Below are 23,313 nucleotides of genomic sequence, written 5' to 3'. Positions count from 1 at the left end.
ATTCGTTTTCAACGATTTAAACAATATTTTGAAAGATGTAAGAGTCTGGATGGTATACACAAAATCTCCCTACAATTCACTGCTACGAGGAAGGCCCTCTGAAACCCAATCTCGGTTATCATTGAAAGTTTTACAGAAGTAAATAAATGAACAGGATTACAACTAATTAACTGATATATGTTGGAAAATTACATGCCCAGATCAGGAATCGAATCCAGGTCCTCTGGAAAACTATACCAGTGCTCTGCCATCTGAGCTATCTGGGCGACCCTGACTGGGCATGCAATTTTCCCAAACATAGAATTGCCACTCTCTTTCCATCACTCCTTTCAGGGCACTCGCTGCCAACCATAGGAGCACCAAAGGCAGCGAGTGCCATGGAAGCATTGACGGAAACGTACTGGAGTTTACCAGCCAATAGCTCCTTAATGAGAAAACCAATTCGAGGGAACTTTTCATTTTTTAACTCGGCGTAGTTGATTTATGTGGAAAAGGTGTTTTTTAAAAAGTTGCCAATGAACACTTGCCACGGAATCTGTTTTCTAGCAATGCCACGCATTATGGCCCATGACCTACATGCACGAAAGGCCTCGTCCATGTTCATACGTCATTTCGACGTCACCTATTCCATGTTCATACACGTCATCCATCGTCACATTAATGCAAGGTGGGTCACTAAGGATCTCACATTAGATGAAAAGTAAGTTTGTGTTGCCATTGTAACAGAGCTCCGAGTATGCTCCCCAAAGGAAGAAGACGAGTTCTTCAAGACAATTTTAACACGAGACCTGGGTTCATTATATCAAGTCACAGTTAAAGTAAACCAAAACAGAGTAGAGACATTTTTTGTCCCAGGTATGATTGTATAGGGTAGTGTGCGCCGAATGTCGCGAAGAGAAACCCTCATGTAATTAAGTCAGGCCCGGATGTCCGTGTTAGCGTTCTGTGTCTCCATGGCGAGGGGTGGAGTTATGCTAATTAGTTAGGGTATAAGGGTAGATTTCCTGTGTGTAAATGCCTCTGTAGTTTTCCCTTCGTTCTTTTAAAGCATTTACACCACCAGCCATGTGATCAGCACCTAAATTAAATAACGGATCGCCAACTGGATCTGGACACTACCACTAACACCACCCAGCTTGAATCTTCTCGATGGGCGCCAAGTGTGGCCATGAGGCCACGCTGCAAAGGACAATTGGTTGGGGCGATGCGATGGCGCTGCACGATTGGTGAGAGTGTGATGTCATCGTCAAAACAAGACCGAGGAGTACAAAGGACACGTCCCGCCATTTTCTCTCTCCCTCGTCCTGGGCTACGTGGAGTTTGGTCGCATATTGTCTCTCTCTTGGTCTGGCCTTCATCGCGAGCGGTCACAATTGATACACTCTCCTTGGTGCTGGCTTCGTGACGGCTGCGCTTCATGCTGTGCACTTGAGAAATTGCCGAGCTTTGCGGAGCGTGGAATGAGCTGAGGAGGAAGGGGTTTTGCCGCCACTTTACGGGTTGGTGGCTGCTCTGGGTGCGACTGCGCGCCATCTTGTGCAGTTCCTGCGCTGTGGTTCAGGGACCGGTGAAAGACGTCAGGCAGAGTATCAGCCAACGCACCACACTACGCATTTATTTTCATTTATCATCCCCTTGTGTTGTATACGAGTCCGTCGGAGGGTCCGTCAATATAGGAAATTAGATTTTACCGTACATTCATTTCTGTGTTATCCGGGTATTATTTTCATTAAATCATTATTTATTGCATTTCCTTGTCGTGACTGTCTTGTACTTTTATTTGTCTGTGGGGATCGGATAACCCCCCGTGCCTCGTCCTTCCGTGCAGGTAAGCCCTCGCTGCCCTCCACTACCCCCTACGCGTGCACAAGGTACCACCAAAGTTGGGTATACGCCTTGGAGTTAAAGCTCGTTTGGTCATCTGTCGCCCTGAGGTCTTCACTACAGGGTAGACATGCGACAATATCATGTCACAGTTAAAGTAAACCAAAACAGAGTAGAGACATTCTTTGTCCCCACCATGTAAAAAAAAAGAAATGAAGATTCAGACATTGACTCGAAAACTTATGGCAATTGTGTTTTGCGACCTTTAACGGTTTAAATGACATGGAATTTTTTGAGTGTACAAAACCTATCGATGCGGTTTCGTACCTTTAGCACACAAGGTAGATGAGATATATGCAGACAACAGCCAGGTATGTTGTTTCAGAGCATGGCCTTACTGCCCTCACACAGAAAATGGTGCCATACCTACTAAATGAAGTGGAGCTGAGGAGTTGCAACAAATCAGCCATTAAAACCACACCAGTAACCTTGAACATCTGGGTGCCATTAATTTACCAATGGTGAAGGACGTCAAAGGATGTGTCCTTAATGGCTGCCTACCTGTCCCAAAGGTTTCTATGGAGAATGGCATTGAGGTGCAACCACATCAACAATGACAAGTGTGTAAATGCAACAAGGGAGTGCAAGTGAAAAATAGGCGACGTTTCATCAACTTCTGTAATTTTTGATTTCAGAAAATAAAAGTCCCATGTAAACCTTCAGCTACCCTCGTATACGAACGACGTGAGCAGACGATGCACAAATCAACACTGTACATTCGATTTGAACCTGTGATCTCAGCTTTATGAGGGATGTACTTGGATGAAAACAATGAAAAGGTCAACCTAAGTGGGAATTAATTATAATTAATGGCCGAACAAAGAGGTTGGATCCTGAGGCCTGCTCATTACAATAAATTATCAGCTTTCCTTAGTCAGCGAGTGACCAGTGCAAAGGTCGTAACACCAACCTGTGCCAGAGAAGCACTAAAATGAAACCACTAAAAAGGTAATCAAGAGTATTGCAAAACAATTGTATTTCATTACCGCTCTCAAGACTTGTTGTGGGACTGTTGTGGGCCGTGCTAAGGACCCCAGAGCCGAACCATAGACTTAACCAGGCTTCCTGGTCAAGTATCGAGTGTTCGTGTAAAGCACCCATATCCACAAACTCCAGCCAAAGATCCTGCAAACAATGAAATACAGGAGTTTGTTAACAAACCTTCACGCAATGTTAAACACTAGACAAATGCTCTCCACATCCAATTGATCATTAAACAACAACAATCACAGTAATGCAAATAAATGCCTTTACTTGCTCGTTGTTGAACACCCGAACGAGGCGGGTTGAGGCAAAGATTGCTGGCAATGATGGTGGATAAGGATCCGTCTTTTGGAGATCGTCATTATCCAACCAACATTTGAAGGTTCGGAAAATTCTGTGCAAAAGATGCATGGCGGTTCATGAAACAGCTGGCAGAAATCGGTGGGAACCGTCACAGTAAATGCTTTATCAAATCAAAATTCTTAAACAAAACATTCAAAGTGTTAACGATGGGAATCGTAAGAACTGCTGGCACCGACGTACTGAAAAAGACGATTGTGCTGATCACGAGAGACAAAAATCACCACAAAATCTTCCGCCTCCTCTGCCGCTGGTTCATCTTGACGACCTATGGTAGGCCTGGCTTTCATGGCTTTGTGATGGTACTCTGCTATTTGTCCAAGACGTTCCTTCGCATTATCCAGCAGGGCTTTCTGCACGGAGTTCTTAAAAAACCTCCAGCCAATCGCCCCGCTGTATGGCAATCTGCAAATCAATCGGTGCACACCGGGGGATTGCATGTGCCCCTCAAAAGCTGCCAGGTGTTCTTAATGTACAGAAAATGTATTTCGACAATGACCCGCACTGAGCAATTTCACCTGCTAATCAAGGAAAATGGTTGCGTTGCTGTTAAATCATACGGGACTTGTCATCATAAAGAAGGAGCGACAACGGATTGTGGCAAGATAAGTTTTGTGCTCATACTACATTAGTACATTTAAAAGAAATAAAGGGAGCTTTTACCCATTCTCCTTGTCAGGACGGTGCAAGTACAACAGGAAGAATTTCTGCCAGATAAGCGGGAGCAAGGGATGCTGGGTAGGGGTGGCGAGTGCCTGGTGCAACCAGCGGTAGATCATAAGCCTCTGTACAGTTGGCACGTACTGGAGCTTCAGCCTGCTTTGTGCCACCTTAACAAAGTTAAGTAAATTGTACCAAATGAAAACAAAGATTCGAAAACACACAAATATCAATACGAGAAATTATATTTTCTTTCAAAGAAATCCTAAGGCCAAACAGCAATTAAAATATCAACACATACAATAAATAAATAAAAATCTATATTTCGTTTTGAGCTTGAGATTGAAATAGGGGGAAAAAGGTAGAGATCCAGGTAGGGAGTGGAGCAATTATTGCCTGTTGTGTAGGATGCCAAATATCGATTTGAATAAAGCATTGTATCTTGGAGTGAGGTCTGGAAGCTTTTTCAATACACAAACTGCTCCAGTTCTCCCAGATTTGAAGGTTGCCTTCTCTCAACTGCTGTTTTCAGATCTCCCCACAGGTGTTCAATGGGATTTAGATCTGGACTCATTGCTGGTCACTTCAGAACAGTCCAGCGTTTTGTCTTAAACCATTCCTGGGTGCTTTTTGAAGTGCATTTGGGGTCATTGTTCTGCTGCAAGACCCATGATATTCGACAGAGACCCAGCCTTCTGACACCGAGTTGAACATTGCGCTCCAAAATGCCTTGGTAATCTCCTGATTTCATGATACCGTGCACACATTCAAGGCACCCAGTGCCAGAGGCAGCACAGCAACCCCAAAGCATCACTGAACCTCCTCCATGTTGGACCATAGGGAAGGTGTTCTTTTCTTTGAAAGCTTCATTTTGTTTTCTGTAAACATAGAGATGATGTGCTTTACCAAAATGCTCTAATTTGGTCTCATCTGTCCACAGGACCTTCTCCCGGAAGGATTTTGGCTTGTTCAGTTGCGTTTTGGCATACTCCAGTCGGGCTTTCTTTCGTCTCTCTCTCAGCAGTGTGGTCCTCCATAGAACCCCCTTTCATCGAGTTGGCGACAGATGGTGCGAGTTGAAACTGTCGTACATTGTCTGATGGTCAGTTTGAATCCGTTTTTCAGTTGATTGAGGTGCTTTCTCCACCATTTGAACAATCCTTTGCTGCAATCTTCGATCAAGTTTTCTCTTGCGGCCACGTCCAGGGAGGTTAGCTACAGTGCCATGGACCTTAAACTTCCTGATAACATTGTGTACGGTGGACACAAGAACATCAAGGTCTCTGGAGATAGATCTGTAGCCTTGAGATTGTCCATTATTGGCTACAATCCTGTGTCTGACCTCCTCAGACAATTCTCTGGTTTTCTTTCTTTTCTCCGTGCTCATTGCGGTACACACAGTGACAAAACAGCAGAACGACTCCTTTTCTCCATTCAAAATGGTTGAATTGGTAAATTTTTATTGCAACTCACCACAAGTGAGTTCAGTTCCAAAATAAAGGAGAATCACCTGCTCGAAATCTAATTATTTCTAACAACTTCTAAAAGGTGCCAATAATATTGTCTGGGCCATTTTAGGATTTCTGTGTGGAATAAACTAAGATTTACTAATTTTTTCCGCTTTTCTTGTTTTGTTCCACTGCAAACCAAAGAAATACAAATGTGGATACCAAAAGATTATATAATTTCAACAATTTTCTGGAAGAAATGGTGCATTATTTGAAAAAAGTGCAAGGGTGCCAATATTTTTGGCCACAACTGTATATCGTAGCACACCAATGTTTGTTACAAGTTAAAATGTATTCGTGGGAAAAATGCCAGGGGCATAGAAAAGGCCCCTTTATATGGTATGTGCCATGTGGCAAACTATAGAAAAGAAGGGACATTCAAAAAATCTTGTGTGGATGCTGTACTACCCTTGTGTTCTTAGGAGGAACCAAGTAATGCTCCAGAAAAGTTCATATAAAGGGGAGTCAATTTGATTCATACAGCTGCATGAATAAGTAAATGTATTTCAACCTATATATGTAGGCCACCCCTTGGCACTTAGGTGGGCAAAAACGATGGCACTTAAGTGGAATTTGTTTTGAAAGCCATTCATTGGATGTATTGGCCAATATATATTCCAAGTTTCAGCCAGTTTCAATGTATAGCCCTTGAGATATGAGCACAAACACATTTTGGGTGGACGGACGGACGGACACCAACGTGATTTCGAGGGTTTTATAAATAAAACTGAAGAATGTGGAAACAGACGTTGCTGAAATTTGGAACATATTACCTCAATGTAGAAAGCATTTACTTCTGAAATTTGGAACATATTACCTCAATGTACAAAGCATTTACTTCTGAAATTTGGAACATATTACCTCAATGTACAAAGCATTTACTTCTGAAATTTGGAACATATTACCTCGATGTACAAAGCATTTACTTCTGAAATTTGCAGCCGATTTCATTCGGTAGAAGTCGAGAAACAAATTTTCAGTCCCTATGTTAAAGTTGCATGCAGAGAAACCGTTTCATATATAGAAACCGAGGGGCGCTTTGTGCCTCCCTTGATACTCGATGAAGCTTGTGCAAGAAATTTTTTTTTATATACATATATATACATATATATACATATATATATATATATATATATATATATATATATATATATATATATATATATATATATCAAACACAAAATGACACTATGGAAGAAGCAAAGTGAAAAGCACGAGGAGAAATGAGGTAAATGCCTTCAGAGCTTGATCTGCTGAGATTCTCATGTCTTTCTGTAGTTCCATCTCGACAAATTTGCGCAGCTGGGGGTTCTCTTCAAATGAAGCCTCTGCATTTAATGCAATCCAAGCCAACCAGACCTGTCAGCCAACACACACATGATTGCAAATGTTTAGTGGTGTTCGTTTGGAATGAGTAGCTAAGCTACCTGGTACATAGGATGTCAGAATCAGGAATGCGACATAAGCATTCTCATTACCACGCGCGCATGAAGCAGGAGCAGGGTTAAGCAATTGGTTCACTTTGTCTCTCTGTCTCTCTGTCTGCAAACGTCAGTTTATGATCAACGAATAACTTAATTTCAATTGAATTATATATTTTGAATGTCAATCGGAAAACGAACCTGCAGTTTTGCAGTACAGTACTTTGTGTCTGAATTTGTTCTGGGCGCATAGTCTCGCCCTTGCGGGTTCATTCTGAACAAAAATACCATCGTCAACTGAACACGCTACTATAATGGCACACAGCTATTCTAGCCCATGCAGTGGTGAGAAAAAGTTAATGAACCCTTTACAATTTTCTGTATTTCTGCATAAATCTGGCCTAGAATGTGATTTAAAAAATTTTTTTTTGGATACAAGATAGAGGCTCGTGAAAGCTAAATCTTCATCTATCAGATCTTCATCTAAATCCCAATAATATATAGAGAGGGCCTGATTAAAGAAATAGCACACAAAGAAAATCTACGTTTTCAGTTATTTATTGATGAAAATAATCCAACATTCAATTTCTTTGTCGGAAAAATAATTTGAACATGTAGATTAACCAGCTCAATTAAAGGGGTAACTAGAACGACACTCGGTAGAGGGCATACCTCTGCCAGGCTGAACAGTTTACGTTTTGTATCCCATTGATAGGGAGGATCTGGATTCGGACCTGAACCAAAATCTAATCGGCTTGTTCTCGTCACCAAACCAACTCGTCCACCAAGTTTAGTCATAACTCTTCCATAACTTTCTTAAAATATCATGGTATATATTGCTTTTCACCCGATCTCTCAATGGTGAAGAATCACTTAAAAATTAAATAATTCTTGTATCCGAATCCATATTCAGATCTTCATCAAAATCGAAACGAATAGTCCTCGTCACACACCCAACCGGTCCACCAAGTTTCGTCCGAATCGGTCAACAACTATTTGAGATATCCTGCTATGTATCGTTTTTGGTTCTATCTCCCAATGGTGAAGAATCACTTAAAATTTTCTACTAGTCGGATCCGAATCTGTCAACAACCTTTTGAGATATTCTGCTATGTATCGTTTTTGGCCCCATCTCCCAATGGTGAAGAATCACTTAAAATTTTCTACTAGCCGGATCGGAATCCGGATCTTCACCAAAATCTAATCATTTCGTCCGTGACACATATACTACCTCTCTGCCAAATTTCGTCCGAATCCATCCATACCTTTTTGAGATATCTTGTTCACAAACAACCAGATAAACAAACGAGAACGGCACTCAGTAGAGAGCATTCCTCTGCCAGTGAACAGTTTATGTTTTGTATCCCACTGATCGGTCGTATCTTGATCCAGACCTGAACCAAAATCTAAATTTCGTCCAAATCCCTCCACTACGTTTTGAGATATCTTGTTCAGACAGACAAACAGACAGGGTTGAAAACATAACCTCCTTTGGTGGCGGCGGTAATTACAGTCAAGTGTTTCAATCAATGGGATGCCGATCAGGAGTGAGTTTGGATGGCCCTGTCCTATATGAAAAACAAGCTTTGTTCGTCACCATCAGAGTCTGGTCTCAACCACACAGGTTTGTGGAAGCGTGTCATGTCCCGATCAAAAGAGATTTCTGAAAAGAGTCGTCAATGCTCACTGGTCTGGAAAGGGTTACAAAACAATTTCTAAAGATGTTGGGCTCCACCAATCCACTGTCAGACAGATAGTGTACAAATGGAGAAAATTCAACACCATTGTTACTCTTTCCAGGAGAGGTCATCCAAATCACTCCAAGAGCAAGGTGTACAATAATCCAGGAGGTCACAAAGAACACCAGGTTATAACATCTAAGGATCTGCAGGCCTCTCTTACATTGGCTAATGTCAGTGTTCATGAGTCCACCATCAGGAAAACACCGATCAAGAATGGTGTACATGGGACCCCTCTCAAGTTTGACAAAATGAGAACCGTTATGTTTGGCTTCTTCTTCTTCTTCTTATCGTGTCCACGGACAGTCTATACATGGCCGAGCCAAAACTGGACACATTTTTGCGCCTTGTTGTTGAACAAGCCTTGTTACAGCAAGGACAAGCCTTTGTTGAACAAGCCTTTTTGCGCCTTGTTACAGCAAGATCTGTAACAGTGCAGGGTTCCTCTAGTGATGGACATTGCATGAGATGTTGCATGGTCTGTGGCTCAGTTCCACATTCGCAAGTTGTCTGGCTGGTTGTATATCCCCATTTGTTTAGTGACACCTTTGAACAACCGACACCAGCCCTAAGTCTGTTAAGGCACTTCCGTGTTGTCCAGTTGCAATAATTAGCTCATGTGGGAAGGCTTTCATCAGGTAGAATTTCCATCGCTGGGGTTTGTTCGAGTCTGGCAAGCCTGTCTTTCCACAAAGCGATGCAGGCTTCAGATGGGGTTGATTGTAATGAAACGACACTGTTCATGAAGCTCTTCCTTGACTTTCGGCGGCTGAGTGTAGATGTATGACCATGCAGAGAGTGCTTCTCATCTGATGTTTGATAGAGTCGCTCTTTCTTGCTGGCTACCGTTCTTCTTATATCAGGGGGAGCTATACCCACCAAGGTATGTAGGCTGTTGGTGTTTGTTGGTTTTAAACAACCTGTGATACATCGACAGCTTCCATTCAGAACGGCATCCATGTTCTTAGCATGAGTAGACCTTTCCCATACAGGGCAGACGTATTTAGCAGTCGTATCGCAAAGAGCAGGTACACTGGTTCTCAATGATTTTGAGCTTGCTCCCCATCTTGTGTTCGTGAGCTAATTCAGGATGTTGTTTCATGCGCTCACTTTTGCCTTTGTCTTCTTGATGTGGTTCTTGAAGGTAAGGCATCGGTCAAGAGTGACTCCTAAATAGTTGGGGTGCTCGCAATGCCTCAGTGCTGCTCCACACCAAGTTACTTTAAGCTGGCGTTTGGCTTCACGGTTTCTGAGGTGGTATGCACAAACTTGCGTCTTTGTTGGGTTTGTGTGAAGGTGGTTTTCTTCATAGTAGGATATTAGTCCTTCCAAGGCCTCAGACCGTTTTCTCCACAGTGTTAAAATCAGTCTTTGGGCAGTGACACATAAGTCATCAGCATATATAAAGTGGCATGTAACACCATCTATAGGTTGGTCATTTGTGTAGATGTTGTACAGCAACGGTGCAAGCATGCTTCCCTGAGGAAGACCATTCTTCTGTATACGACACCTGCTGCGCTTCCCATCTAGTTCAACATAGAACCGGCGATTCTGAAGCATGCTTTCTCACAGCTCTGTTAAGTGAATATCTTTTATCATCTCTAGGATCTTGCAGAGGGGACGCCTATGGTTCACTGTATCATATGCTGCTGAAAGGTCTACAAAAACAGCGCCTGTTACCAGCCCTTGCTCAAAACCATCTTCAATATGTTGTGTGAGGTTGAGCAGTTGGCTTGTTGTTGATTTGCTAGCACGGAAACCTGCTTGCTCTGGAATGATCTTGTCTACAGTTGGTGTTATCCTATTGAGTATCAGGCGTTCAAACAGCTTATAGTTGTGGCAAAGCAGTGAAATTGGTCGAAAACTCTTAAGATCTGAGGGATCTATTCTGACCTTTAATAGTGCTATTACATGTGCCTTCTGCCAAATCTTAGGAAGCTTGTGTGTTTCCAGACAGTGGTTAAGCAATTGTAGGAGCCATGTCTTTGCTTGCTGTCCAAAATGCTTTATCTGCTCTGTTGGCATGTTGTCAAGACCAATTGCTTTCCCGTGTTTTAGAGTAGATATACCAGTTTCCAGCTCTTTCATGGTGAATGGTCTAGTAAAGCCAAGGTTATCGCTGTACTTCTTCCTATCTAGTTGTGCTCTTGGTTGTTTCTTGTTGATTTTTCCATTTTGGAGCAACTGGTGTGCAACTTTGGATGTTGAGCAGACACGTTTGGATGTTGGGCAGCTTTCTTGGGATCACCTCCAAGTTTGCGTATGAGAGACCATGCCTTCTTGCTGTTTTTTGTAAGATCTGTTGTCTCTATCAAGGTGTTCCAGGTGTTTTGACGCTCTTGAGAGATACTTAACGTCACCCTCTCACCAGTAAAGATTGTTTCCTCTGAAAAGGGGTCAGATTCAAACATTGAGACATACTCCCAATGGAGTTCAGAATTCCCCTTGGTGAGACCAGGGATGTAGTGTATTCTGCAACCTCAGGGGATCTTCCTTCTGGCTGTTTCCTGGACAGCTTTTGCAAACAGGTTGTAGTGCACAGGTAGTGGTTTAAAGCGTTTAACCTTGCGGTCAAGTGCTCGTGTGAAACCGTTCCAATCGGCCTTCTTGAAGTTGAAGCGCCTTTTGAATGGTACGATGGTTGGTAACACTGCTGCATTTACCTGGATACCAATAGGACGGTGTTGTGTCTGTCATATTGGGTCTGTGGCAAACTTCTTGCAGAGGCCAGCGATGTCGTTGTTGACAATGGCAAGCTCTGGGTTACAACTACACTTCCAACGGGCACTGTGGAAGGAGGCTGGCAATTTGGGATCGTGGATGAGACCAAGCTGGTTAGTGTCCATCCATTCTTCGACTGCTTCTCCATCATTGTTTGACTCCTTGTACCCCCATTGGGTACTGTGGCTATTTAAATCTCTAATGATGGTCTGTGGTTTCCTGTGCAGGTTGGGTACAGGGTTAGAGAAACTGAAATCTGTGCCAGGTGGCTTGTACACTGAGGTCACTACTACTTTGTTCAGCTTTACAGTTAGAATTTCGATGTTATCCTCCTCTGTTTTAGAAGTGGCTTCTACAACTGAACCAGCTCTAACAAATACAGCACTGCCATATTGTCAATGAGGTCTTTCAATAACCAGGACCATTCCTGGTATTTTTAGAGCGGTTGTTCTCTATGTGAACTTCCTCTATGTGACTCCTGCAGTCAGAGGACATCACACGGCAGCTCATTGCAAAATGTGGCAGGGATGTTTTGTTTAGCCAGAAAGAACCCTTAAACGTTGGCCGATATAACAGTCAATGCCGGTCTTGAAAAAGACCCGTGTTTCTGACATCGATGACTACTTCCGTCTTCAGGCATGGTGTTGGTAATTGATCAAAATCAGCAGTACGATAATGTTGTATACACTACTTGCTGTGCGTGGTGGTGGTAGAATTGGTTGAAACAGGGCCACGACGTGAACGCTTCTGCCTTGGCCCCGTTATGTTTGGCGAAAACCAAACACTGCATTCCAACATAAGAACCTCATCCCAAACATGAAGCATGGTGGTGGGAGTATCATGGTTTGGGGCTACTTTGCTGCTTCAGGACCCGGACGGCTTGCTATCACTGACGGAACCATGAATTCTAGATTGTACCAGCAAATTCTGCAGGAGAATGCCAGTGCATCCGTCCGTGTCAGAGCATGAAATTATCTAGATTTGAAATCGTTGAACTTCATATAATAACCCTTTGTCGCAAGTCACAAAGACAAACAAAGACATACAAATTTCACAATGAGATCTATGCAGGATGATCAACCTCAAGCCATTCTTTCTCTCTAATCAGATATGAATGACAATTCGGTCATTCACCTATGTTTCTGACAGCTATTTCACTTCAACGTTAGTAGTTTCCATACGTTCTTGGCCAATTTTAAACATCCCGTAATTCACATAAATCGCAATGAATTTTTCAGCTACAAGTTGATGTGGAGTACAAGTCGAATTGGCTAATTTCCCCATTTTCTTTCCCTCATTCATATCTGATCTTCGTTACAAGAATGAATGAATGATCGTTTTAAGGCCATTTTCCCCGCTAGAGCAGGGGTTAGCCTTGCGGGCCCCATGACAATCATGGTTCCCTATTTGAGGCAATGTTTTTATGGCCGGATGCCCTTCCTGACACCAACCCTTGGTCGCCTCTTACGATGCGCAGGGATACGGTGTACCTATTCTAAACCGGGGTACACACCGTGATCATTCATCCCAGCAAGCTGGTACTCAATTTGCCGACCTCGAAAGGATGACAGGCTGAGTCAACCCCCCTGGTGTTAATTCAGCTATCGACCGGGATTCGAACCCAGGATCCGAGGATCCCAAGCCGGCACCCTAACCGCGAAGCCAACACCAGGCTCGTCTTCGTTACAAGACGAAGCTAAATAAACTACGGTAGTTAGCAAAACTGTCAGTCAGAACAATAGAGGTTTTAATTCCTCCCTGAGTCAACACATCGCCAGCTACAGTACTTCCATGGTCACGAATATTAATGAGCTGTTTTGTGCATATTATTAGCCCCTACCGGTTTCACGATTAGCCAATTCAGCTTTTTAACTTCCCGTAAATCAGAATTTCCTATCTTTTGGGTCACTCCCATTGCCTTCAGAAGCCTATGGGTTATTCCGACATGACTCCTACATTATAGAAAGAGTTTGTGCCTCTGAGAAAATAACTAAATTGAATTGCAAACTCACCTCCTTTCCATTGGCATCGCCTTCTATGAAGGAGGGACTGATGTTTCCAGTCACTACCCAGCTCATGAGAGATGAAATTAAGCCTTTGTCTCCATGACAACCCAATGAAGTCTGAAATTACATTTTCAATAAGATAGAATGTTGATCAGAATTACAATAAAATAGAATGTTGATCAGAAGTCTCCAAATTACAACGAATGGCAAGCAAAAGACTTAAAATCCACCTCATGCAATTGGTAGAAAATCTTCATCAGGCCGTCTCCCATGTGGTGGCAGAATGCCGCTCGACATACGTGGTCGAGCAGATGACGAATCTGCGGGTCACGGTGCCATACAGGTCCAGCAGTTAGCATGTTTGCCCAGAAGTCCAGCACGGCTGCAACACCAACTGCATTAGGCTCTGCACTCTTGGCAATGTGCGTCTGTGGTTGAGGCACAAAATCAAAAGGGTACATTTTCAACATACATGAGAAAAACTACCATATTATATCAAAAATATGAAATTAATATGAAAAGGAATATTTATTTGAGCAGCTGAAGCCAAAGTCAAGGGGTGGAGGGAGAGGGACGTAGTAAAACACAGCACACCTGAATGACGGCAGCAAGAAGGCTCGTGTTGCTACCTGGATCAGACTGCCTGGTCCAACCCTCATGCTGTAAAAACAACTGCATTGTTTTCATAAACCTGTTACAGAAAAAGAGGGGAATGAAATGATACCCTTATCTTCTCTTATCTCTTATCTCTTATCTTATCTTCTCTTATCTTATCTTCTCATCTCTTATCTTCCCCCATCCATAACCTTGATCTTTTCTACCCCCACTAAATTCACCCCAGATCCACCTTGTTTGAAATTCCAACTTATTTCCTGGAAATCCTGGCAGTGTCCATATGTTTATACCTCTCCCACCCCCCCCCCCCCTTCACATGCCTCCCCCCCTTCACATGCCTCCCCCCCTTCACATGCCTCCCCCCCAAAGCCCTCTCCCTCCCACAGATCTCTCGATGTCTCCATGTCTCTCGGTCCCTGCTCTCAAATGTTGTGTTTGTGTCCTTCCCCCTCTCTCCCCATCTTGTCTACCGCTCCCGATGTTATTTGTTTTATGTGTCTGTTTGTCTTTCTGTGTGATTAATGTTCACTCTTTCACGAGCCTCGATCTTGTATACAAAAAAAAAAAAAAAAAAAAAAAAAAAAACCCTGTCATGTTGGCAATATATTATTTTGCCTCATCATATCGAAAATAATAATAATAATAATAATGATAATAATAATCATCTTGCACGTCTCCCATTTCCATCCCATCAGGATAGATAACCCTATCCCCAGAAGCATAAGAATACCGTTGCTACCATGGACAATGAGGTGCAGCTTACGTTTCAAATGTTAAACCTTCAATAGATATATAGATATTGTTGCGAATATGGAATTTGGCCTCCATATCCGCTTGTAAATATTCCCCTATTTTCTCCAATACTCCCCAACTTTCCCCAATCCCCCATTCCCTAGTCCCATTGCATGTAAATAACAATCAGTAGAGCCGACCTTCCCCTTATTCCCCCATTAAATGTCGTGCCCAGGTCCACCGCACCACACGTAGCCAACTTTCGGACATCTTCCTAGTTATTCTTAATCTATGTCAGTTAAGGCCTCGTTTCCATTAATTATGACTCTTCGTTGCACCAGAATGTGATTATATGGCATCAGTAGTGAGTTTAGGACCTTTCCCATACCTCCTCCCATCTTCTTCCCCAAACAACAACAATAACAACAACTACAACAACAATTACAACAACAACAGAGGGGATGGCGGCGGAGCGGGGGAGGATGCGTCCTCACACCGGCTCGATTAGCTCCAGACCATGCGCTCCACGGGGTTACCCCGAAGGGGCTGGCTGTCAGCTCCTCGTCGGGGGCGGAGCCAGTAACCCCCCCGCACGCACCCAATGAGAAGCAACGTGCCGATTCCACGAGGCGGAGCTAACGAGCCGAGGGCGTGTCACTCCCCGCCGGATATACGCGGCCACGCGTCGGATGTGACGAGAGATTCGCCCCCAGCTTGAGACGACAAGACGCCACCTCGAGCGCTGAGAGACCTCCTGCATCTTTTGGGCCGCGCCATCCTGTCCCTGAGCACAAGGTGCACCTTGTGCTGGCCATCGAATACCCGCTTTCCTTGCCATCAAACCCCGTGTGAGTCAGTTTTTGTCCTGTTTCTCTGTGGTCTGTCGGGAATAATATAAGGTTGTGTCTAAGTGCCTGTCTTCCTATGATGTACCTCTTGTAGTTGTAATCTAACCTTCCGCCTTAATATAACCTCCTCCGGAGGTCTTGAGAACTGAACCCCTGGTGTCGTATTGTGTCATTATAACCCAGCCGGGTGTCTTCTTTTTCTTATTGAGCCAGCGTAGCGCGACTTCGTCAACGTCGAGTATAGTCGGGTAATTTGTGCGGACACGACGGCCATTCCGCTCGGCCCACCTTAACATCAAAGTCGTGTCTGTAACAATTGGTTGTCAGGAGTTGGATTCGAACCTGGGACTAAATTTATTTAGCCCAAATTTTGGAACACCAATTGTACTATTAGAGTAACAATTGGTGTCGAGGAGTGGAATTCGAACCCGGGACTAAATTTATTAGGCCCAAATTTTGGGAGGGAAAATCGATTCGGAGCGCGTACTGCGCTCGACGAAATTATAACGAAAAAAAAAAATTGGATTTGTTTTACGAAACTCGAATTTTGCAAGTCGCGCTATGGCGGATCAAGACAGCTGGGGTCCGGTAAAGGAGAGTGAGGTAGGGTCGATCCAGGACCAAAATGAGGGACAGGAGGAGAGCGAAGCAGTGAGGGCGGCAGGTTCGCAAAATAGCGCCGTCACGCACGAAGAAGCGGGCGCGCAAAATGGCGCCTCGCTGGTCACCGTGCCCGCGACCGAAGTAGCGCCGCTGGGAAGATTGGAACTTTTTTTTATACAAATGACGGCCCTTATGGAAAAGAATAGTGAGCGATTGGAAAACCAAATGGGGGTAATGGGGAACCGGATGGATGCTCAGAGTGAGCAATTGGGGGTAATGAGGGACGAAGCGAGGGCTCGGAGTGAGCAATTGGGGGTAATGAGGGACGAAGCGAGGGCTCGGAGTGAGCAATTGGGAGTAATGAGGGACGAAGCGAGGGGTACTGGTGAGAAGGTAGACAAAAATTTTGAGGGGTTAGACAATGGGATAAAAGAGGTGAGAAATGGGTTAATGGGGGTAGAAAACAGAATGGCCGCTCAAGAGAATCAAATGGAAGGGATGCAAAAGGGGTTAGAGGGGGTAGAAAATAGAATGGCTGCCCAGGAGAATCAGATAGAGGGAGTGAAAAATGGGTTAGAGGGGTTAGAAAACAGTATGGAAGGCAAATTGAGGGACATGAGGGACCAAGCGGAAAGGGAAGTTAAACAAATGGAGCAGCAGATAGAGGGGGTCAGAATGGGGGTAGAGACCAAACTGGATGCTCACAGGGAGGAAATGGAGCAGATGAGGGTGGCATCTGGGCAGGAGATGCAAGTGATGGGAGAGGAGATCAGAAGAGGAGTGAGTGAGGAGGTCGGAGGAGTGCGCGAGGAGGTGAGGCACTGTGAGGAGCACATGGAAAAGGAGGTGAGAAAGGCGACTGTAAAGTTACAAGGGGGCATAGAGGACCTGACGCAGGAGGTGGAGCAGCTGACGGTGGGACAGACGGAGTTAGTGGAGCAGGTTCAAAGGAACACTGCGGTATTAGGAGGTTTAAAGGCGACACAGAAAGAACTAAAAGATGACTTGATAGCGACAAAGAGGGAATGTCAGATGGTACGTGAGGGACTGACAACGAGGTTGGACGAGGTGGTAGAGGTAATGGAGACGAAGGACCGGCAGGTGAGGACGCACCTGGAAACGGTCAAGGTAGCCTTGGAGGACGAGCTTGAGGAGACGTACCGGGGAATAAAAGAGGTGAGGCACAAATTAGAAGAAGTGGAAGAAGGGATGAGCGAAATTAAGAAGCGACGGAGAGGGGATAAGAAAGAGATAAAAGAGGAGATAAAAGAATTGGTCCAAAGTCTGTGTTTGGATCGTGATGATGTGCTCATTAACCGGATGAGGGATTCGCAGGTGATGGAGGAGAAGCGAAGAGGAAGAGGACCCGGTGTAAGTGGTGACCAATATGGTCGTGCGTATGATGCGCCAGGGGATTTAAGAAGCTTGGGGGTCGAGATAGACCCGGGTGTTCGTGAGAGGCCGTTGGTGAAGTGTGCGACAGGTCTGGTGTGCGAAAAAGGAGGTGTGCGAGAAAGTCCGACTCTGGGGTGTGTGAGGAAAAAGTGCGTGCCAAGGAGTGAGTGTGCTGGCGAGAGTGAGTCGGTCGTAGCGCGTGTGCGAGGGGGCACATGGAAGCGCGGTGTGGTGAGTGTTACAGAGGGTGTGACGGGAGAGTGTGTGCGAGAAAGGTGTGTGACGGACAGGTGCATGAGGAAAGAGTGCGCTGTCAGAAGTAAGGAAGAGTGTCCACCTGTGGTGAGTGTTACAGAGGGTGTAACGCAAGAGTGTGCGCGAGAAAGGTGTGTGACGGACAGGTGCATGAGGAAAGAGTGCGCTGTCAGAAGTAAGGAAGAGTGTCCACCTGTGGTGAGTGTTACAGAGGGTGTAACGGGAGAGTGTGCGCGAGAAAGGTGTGTGACGGACAGGTGCATGGGGAAAGAGTGTGCTGTCAAGAGTAAGGGTGAGTGCGTTGTCACGAGTGGAGGTGAAAGTAGTGAGAGTGACATGGAGCGTGAGTTAGTTGTGACAGGTGAGCGAGGATGTACACCTGGGATGGAAGGATGCACACCTGGAATGGTAGAGCGTGAGTGGGAATGCACGCTGGAATTAGTGGTGAGGCACGTGGTTGGGTGTGCGAATGAGGGCACACCTGTGATTGTCACAGAGGAGGTGACCGCGGAGGGGGCGCGAAGAGGTGTATTGGTGAGGTGTGCTACCAACGAGTGTGTGCCAAAGTGTTCGGTGGTCAGGTGTGTGACCAAGGCTGTGAGTGGAATGGGTGTACCTGGGTGTGTAAGGAAAGGTACGAGGAGCATGGGCACGGCTGGATGTGTGAGCAAGGAACGGGCTGCGGGGTGTAAGCGTCCAGGGGAAGCATCGACGTTAGACGGGGTAGAGTTTAGAACGACTTATAGCCGAATCGGGCCCTCGGTGCGTGCTGGGCCTCGCTTTGAACGGCCGCGTCCGTGCTCCACTAGGCGGAGCGGGCAGCCCGATAGGAAGGGTCGTCATGGCGACCACTTTTTGGTGAGGCATTCCGGCAGGCCGAGATCGAGCCATGGGATGGCTCCGTGCCGAGATGGTGCGTGGGATCTCGGCCCGGGTAAACCTCCTTCCCTGCACCGAATGCGGGATGCATCCAGCCGCTGGCACAACACAACCAGCATCCATTGCTTGGCTTTACGAAGCCGGGCTTTGGACAGGGATTGGCGCACCGAGAGGTATTAGTGAGTCGACTGGGTGATGAGGTTAGTGTTTTGGACCCAAAATTAGAGAAAAACAAAATTTGATGATTGGCAAGGGATTGGCAGTAGTGATTGGCAGATGATGGGCAGTGATTGGCAAATTTTTAATTTGTTGAAATTTGATGTGCAAAATTGGTAGTGAGAGACCCCCGATGTGGTGGGATGGCAAATCCACCATCCCTCACAGGTGGGGCAAATGCGCTATAGCTTATGGGGGTGTATGGCAGTGAAAACTAGCCCGGGTGGGTTAGGATATGGTGTGTAGGGATCTAGCGAGGATTGACATTAGGTGACGATAAGGTTAGGTAGTGACTGATACCTGTAGTGGGGACGCAGGTAGATTAGTATGGATGATAATGACGAGGGAGCGCAATAGTTTAAAGGGACGACTGGGAAGCGCAAGTTTCAGAAGGGAGTAGTTAGCTGAGATGATGCCGTGTTTGTGAGAATTGAACAGGTGTGATTGCACAGGTGTGCAATTGGACAGGTGTGTGGAGCAGTGTATGAGTAGTGAGTGTGTGGATCAGCGCGAATGCGCTTGGGGAGAGAAGGGTGCAGGTGGCACCAGGTGTGAGAGCACAGGGTGCAAGTACAGGTGTGTGGAGAGAGTTGGAGTAAGTGGTATGGAGTGGTGTGCGTGGTGCGAAGGTGTGGATGGGGGAAGAGTGGACCCCTTTCACGAGTACCCGGGGCGGGTAGTGTAAGTGTTAGGTAGAGGGTACAGGTAAATTGTGGTTGGATATTGGCATTTGTGGTGCGGTTGCAGAATGGTGTTGTGGATGGGTGCATTAGTGTTGTGGAAATGGCTGGGCGTGTAGCCTGTTAGTGTGTGTAGTTGGTTGGGCACTCCACCACTGTGAGGATGTCGGCCAGGTGAGGCCGCAGGTGGGCTCTGGGAGCCGGTAGAGTTGTGGATGGGGCCCGAGGATCCGGAGGATGGACCCGGGTAGCCCAGTGCCAGAGAGGGCACGGAGTGGGGAGAGAGCCAGAGGGCCTGCCCCAGTTAGTTAGGTTAGGGTAAGGAGCAGGTAAGCTCGGGGGCAACTGCAGTGGTGGAGGTGTGCAGGTGGGTAGACCCACTGGGAGAGGTACACGTCGCAGCCCAGAAATTGTACGAGGGCACCGGGAGATGAATCGGGGGAGTGAGACCCCAAATTGAAGAGCACCACAGTTTGGCCAATGGGAATTGGTTTTTAGAACCCATAGTGTAAGAGGGCCAATGGTTTGGCCGGAGAGAGACCCCGGGTAGTGTAAAGTTGTTAAAGTCATTTAGGAAATAGTTAGGATTGAAGAACCTGTCGCACCATACGCAGCCACTTACCTGTGGTGATGATGATGACTCCACACCTGTGTTTTCTTTGTTGTGTTGCAGAAATGAGAATTGCTGTTGGATTTGTGAGACGCATCACGACGTGGATGAGACATTGGGGTGATTCCATCTCTCCCTCCCTAGGAGGGACTGATGATGAATTGGTGATGGCAAATTTTGATGTTGAGTTGGAGATGGCAAATTTTGATGAGAGTTGAAAATGGCAAATTTGATTGGTTAGGAGGGAGAGAAGACGAATTTGGTATATGGGAGGAACGGGGAAGACAGTAGGGATGTTTGTTGATTTGTAAAGTAGATGTTTATGGGTAGTGTTGTGTTTTGTGGATACAGTAAGGGGTAAGGGAGGGGCCATGTAGGTTACCTGGTGGGGGGGGGGGCGTACGATAGGAACGTACCTGTCTCACCTGGTTCCCATGTGCCCCCAGTGTGCATTACCTTATATTGCGTGCACTTTTGCGCCCTTACCACCTTACTCACTTGTTTCTTCTTTTGTCTCCCACCTCCGAGGATCTGGCTTTGGGGTAGAGAGAGAGGAGAGAGAGGTGCTGGCTACGCAGTTGTGGGCCTGCACTTTCGCTGCTTGCTGCCTGGATCGATACACCATATGGACCGCAATGTTGGTGGCCACCCACAATGGACCGTAGTTCTTTTGCGGCCAAGCACCACCCGTGGATGGACCTATGGGTCAACGTGGCACCTATGCCATACAGGTGAACCACTTTTAGTTGACACCAAGTGCACCACAAGAAGAGCAAGAGACACCTGCAGGGTTAGGGGTTGTCGCATTTATTTTTAATCATTGAACAATGGTGACTGCACCGATTGGTGGTGGGGTGGTGCTGTTGATGCTCGGAAAGGGTGCTCTGCACGTTATTAAAGGCCGTCGGCCACAGAGCACTCGTGGGTTGGTGTATCGATGTTGGCAAGCGCGCTCTCTCTATGCATAACATCTGCATGTGTTCCTCCAAAAACAGGTCCTGGATCGTAGAGTAGATATCAGCGTAATCTTGTAAATAATGTTCCCTACCGGCTGTATGTGTAGTTTGCGAATTCTTTCCGGATTCGGTTATCCTGTGGGTGTGTTTCTGTGAGGAGAAGGGTGCAACGTCGCAGGGGGACATATTTACTCATTTGTGAATATCTGTAAAACTGTCGCACTCAGGGTAGAGTTAATAGTAGAGGGAACTACATTGCGTGCCACACTAAAGTAGGTAAAAATTTATCGGGTCGGGACGCCCCGAGGGTAGAGAAGGGTGCAATGTTGCGAATATGGAATTTGGCCTCCATATCCGCTTGTAAATATTCCCCTATTTTCTCCAATACTCCCCAACTTTCCCCAATCCCCCATTCCCTAGTCCCATTGCATGTAAATAACAATCAGTAGAGCCGACCTTCCCCTTATTCCCCCATTAAATGTCGTGCCCAGGTCCACCGCACCACACGTAGCCAACTTTCGGACATCTTCCTAGTTATTCTTAATCTATGTCAGTTAAGGCCTCGTTTCCATTAATTATGACTCTTCGTTGCACCAGAATGTGATTATATGGCATCAGTAGTGAGTTTAGGACCTTTCCCATACCTCCTCCCATCTTCTTCCCCAAACAACAACAATAACAACAACTACAACAACAATTACAACAACAACAGAGGGGATGGCGGCGGAGCGGGGGAGGATGCGTCCTCACACCGGCTCGATTAGCTCCAGACCATGCGCTCCACGGGGTTACCCCGAAGGGGCTGGCTGTCAGCTCCTCGTCGGGGGCGGAGCCAGTAACCCCCCCGCACGCACCCAATGAGAAGCAACGTGCCGATTCCACGAGGCGGAGCTAACGAGCCGAGGGCGTGTCACTCCCCGCCGGATATACGCGGCCACGCGTCGGATGTGACGAGAGATTCGCCCCCAGCTTGAGACGACAAGACGCCACCTCGAGCGCTGAGAGACCTCCTGCATCTTTTGGGCCGCGCCATCCTGTCCCTGAGCACAAGGTGCACCTTGTGCTGGCCATCGAATACCCGCTTTCCTTGCCATCAAACCCCGTGTGAGTCAGTTTTTGTCCTGTTTCTCTGTGGTCTGTCGGGAATAATATAAGGTTGTGTCTAAGTGCCTGTCTTCCTATGATGTACCTCTTGTAGTTGTAATCTAACCTTCCGCCTTAATATAACCTCCTCCGGAGGTCTTGAGAACTGAACCCCTGGTGTCGTATTGTGTCATTATAACCCAGCCGGGTGTCTTCTTTTTCTTATTGAGCCAGCGTAGCGCGACTTCGTCAACGTCGAGTATAGTCGGGTAATTTGTGCGGACACGACGGCCATTCCGCTCGGCCCACCTTAACATCAAAGTCGTGTCTGTAACAATATATAGATATATATATATATATATATATATATATATATATATATATATATATATATATATATATATATATATATATATATATATATATATATATATATATATATAGATAGAGATAGATAGATGTATATATATATATATATATATATATATATATATATATATATATATATATATATATATATATTGTTGCGGATATGAGATTGGCCTCCATCCATATCCGCTTGTAAATATTCCCCTATTTCCCCAATACTTCCCAACTATCCCCAATCCCCCATTCCCTAGTCCCATTTTCTGTAAACAACACTCTGTAGCCCCGACCTCCCCCTATTTCCCCCATTAAATGTCGCATCCAGGTCCACCGCATCTCACGTAGACAACTATAGGACATCTTGCTAGTTATTCTTAGTCTATGTCAGTTAAGGACTCGTTTCCATTAATTCTGACTCTTCGTTGCACCAGAATGTGATTGCATGGCACCGTTAGAAAGTTTAGGACCTCCCAATACCTCCCCGCAGCTCTTCCTCATGGTACAACAACAACAACAACAACAGCGGCGGCGGCGCGGGGAGTGTGCGTCCTCACTCCGGCTTGGTTAGCCGCCATTGAACATGTGCTCCGACGGGGTTACCACGCAGGGGCTCGCTGTCAGCTCCTCGTCAAGGGCGGAGCCCGGTAACCCCCCGCACCCAATAGAAGCGGCGGACCGATTCCATCTGGGGCGGAGACAACGAGCCGAGGGCGTGTCACTCCCCGCTGAGCATGCGCAGGAAGAGGGAGGTGACGTCAGATGCGCCCTCAGCTTGGAGAGAGAAGACGCCAC

At 45.9% G+C, this 23,313-nt stretch overlaps 1 protein-coding gene across 1 annotated transcript in view; it reads right to left on the bottom strand.

Annotated features, from left to right (window-relative positions):
* Positions 1–23,313, bottom strand: part of EPG5 (ectopic P-granules 5 autophagy tethering factor) — a 90,327-nt gene that overhangs the window by 12,840 nt on the left and 54,174 nt on the right. Inside the window, exons 20-27 of the mRNA XM_068108534.2 lie at positions 13,878–13,974; positions 13,514–13,711; positions 13,290–13,400; positions 6,633–6,755; positions 3,892–4,058; positions 3,412–3,633; positions 3,139–3,262; positions 2,871–3,009 (exon numbers count right to left, since the gene is read on the bottom strand). Of these exons, the coding sequence (XP_067964635.2) occupies positions 2,871–3,009; positions 3,139–3,262; positions 3,412–3,633; positions 3,892–4,058; positions 6,633–6,755; positions 13,290–13,400; positions 13,514–13,711; positions 13,878–13,974 (1,181 nt within the window). The remainder of the gene's footprint in view (positions 1–2,870; positions 3,010–3,138; positions 3,263–3,411; positions 3,634–3,891; positions 4,059–6,632; positions 6,756–13,289; positions 13,401–13,513; positions 13,712–13,877; positions 13,975–23,313) is intronic.

Source organism: Myxine glutinosa, chromosome 2 (genome assembly GCF_964187855.1).
Source record: "Myxine glutinosa chromosome 2, kmMyxGlut1.1, whole genome shotgun sequence".
NCBI classification, from domain to species: domain Eukaryota; kingdom Metazoa; phylum Chordata; class Myxini; order Myxiniformes; family Myxinidae; genus Myxine; species Myxine glutinosa.
This window is presented reverse-complemented; position numbering and strand designations above follow the sequence as displayed.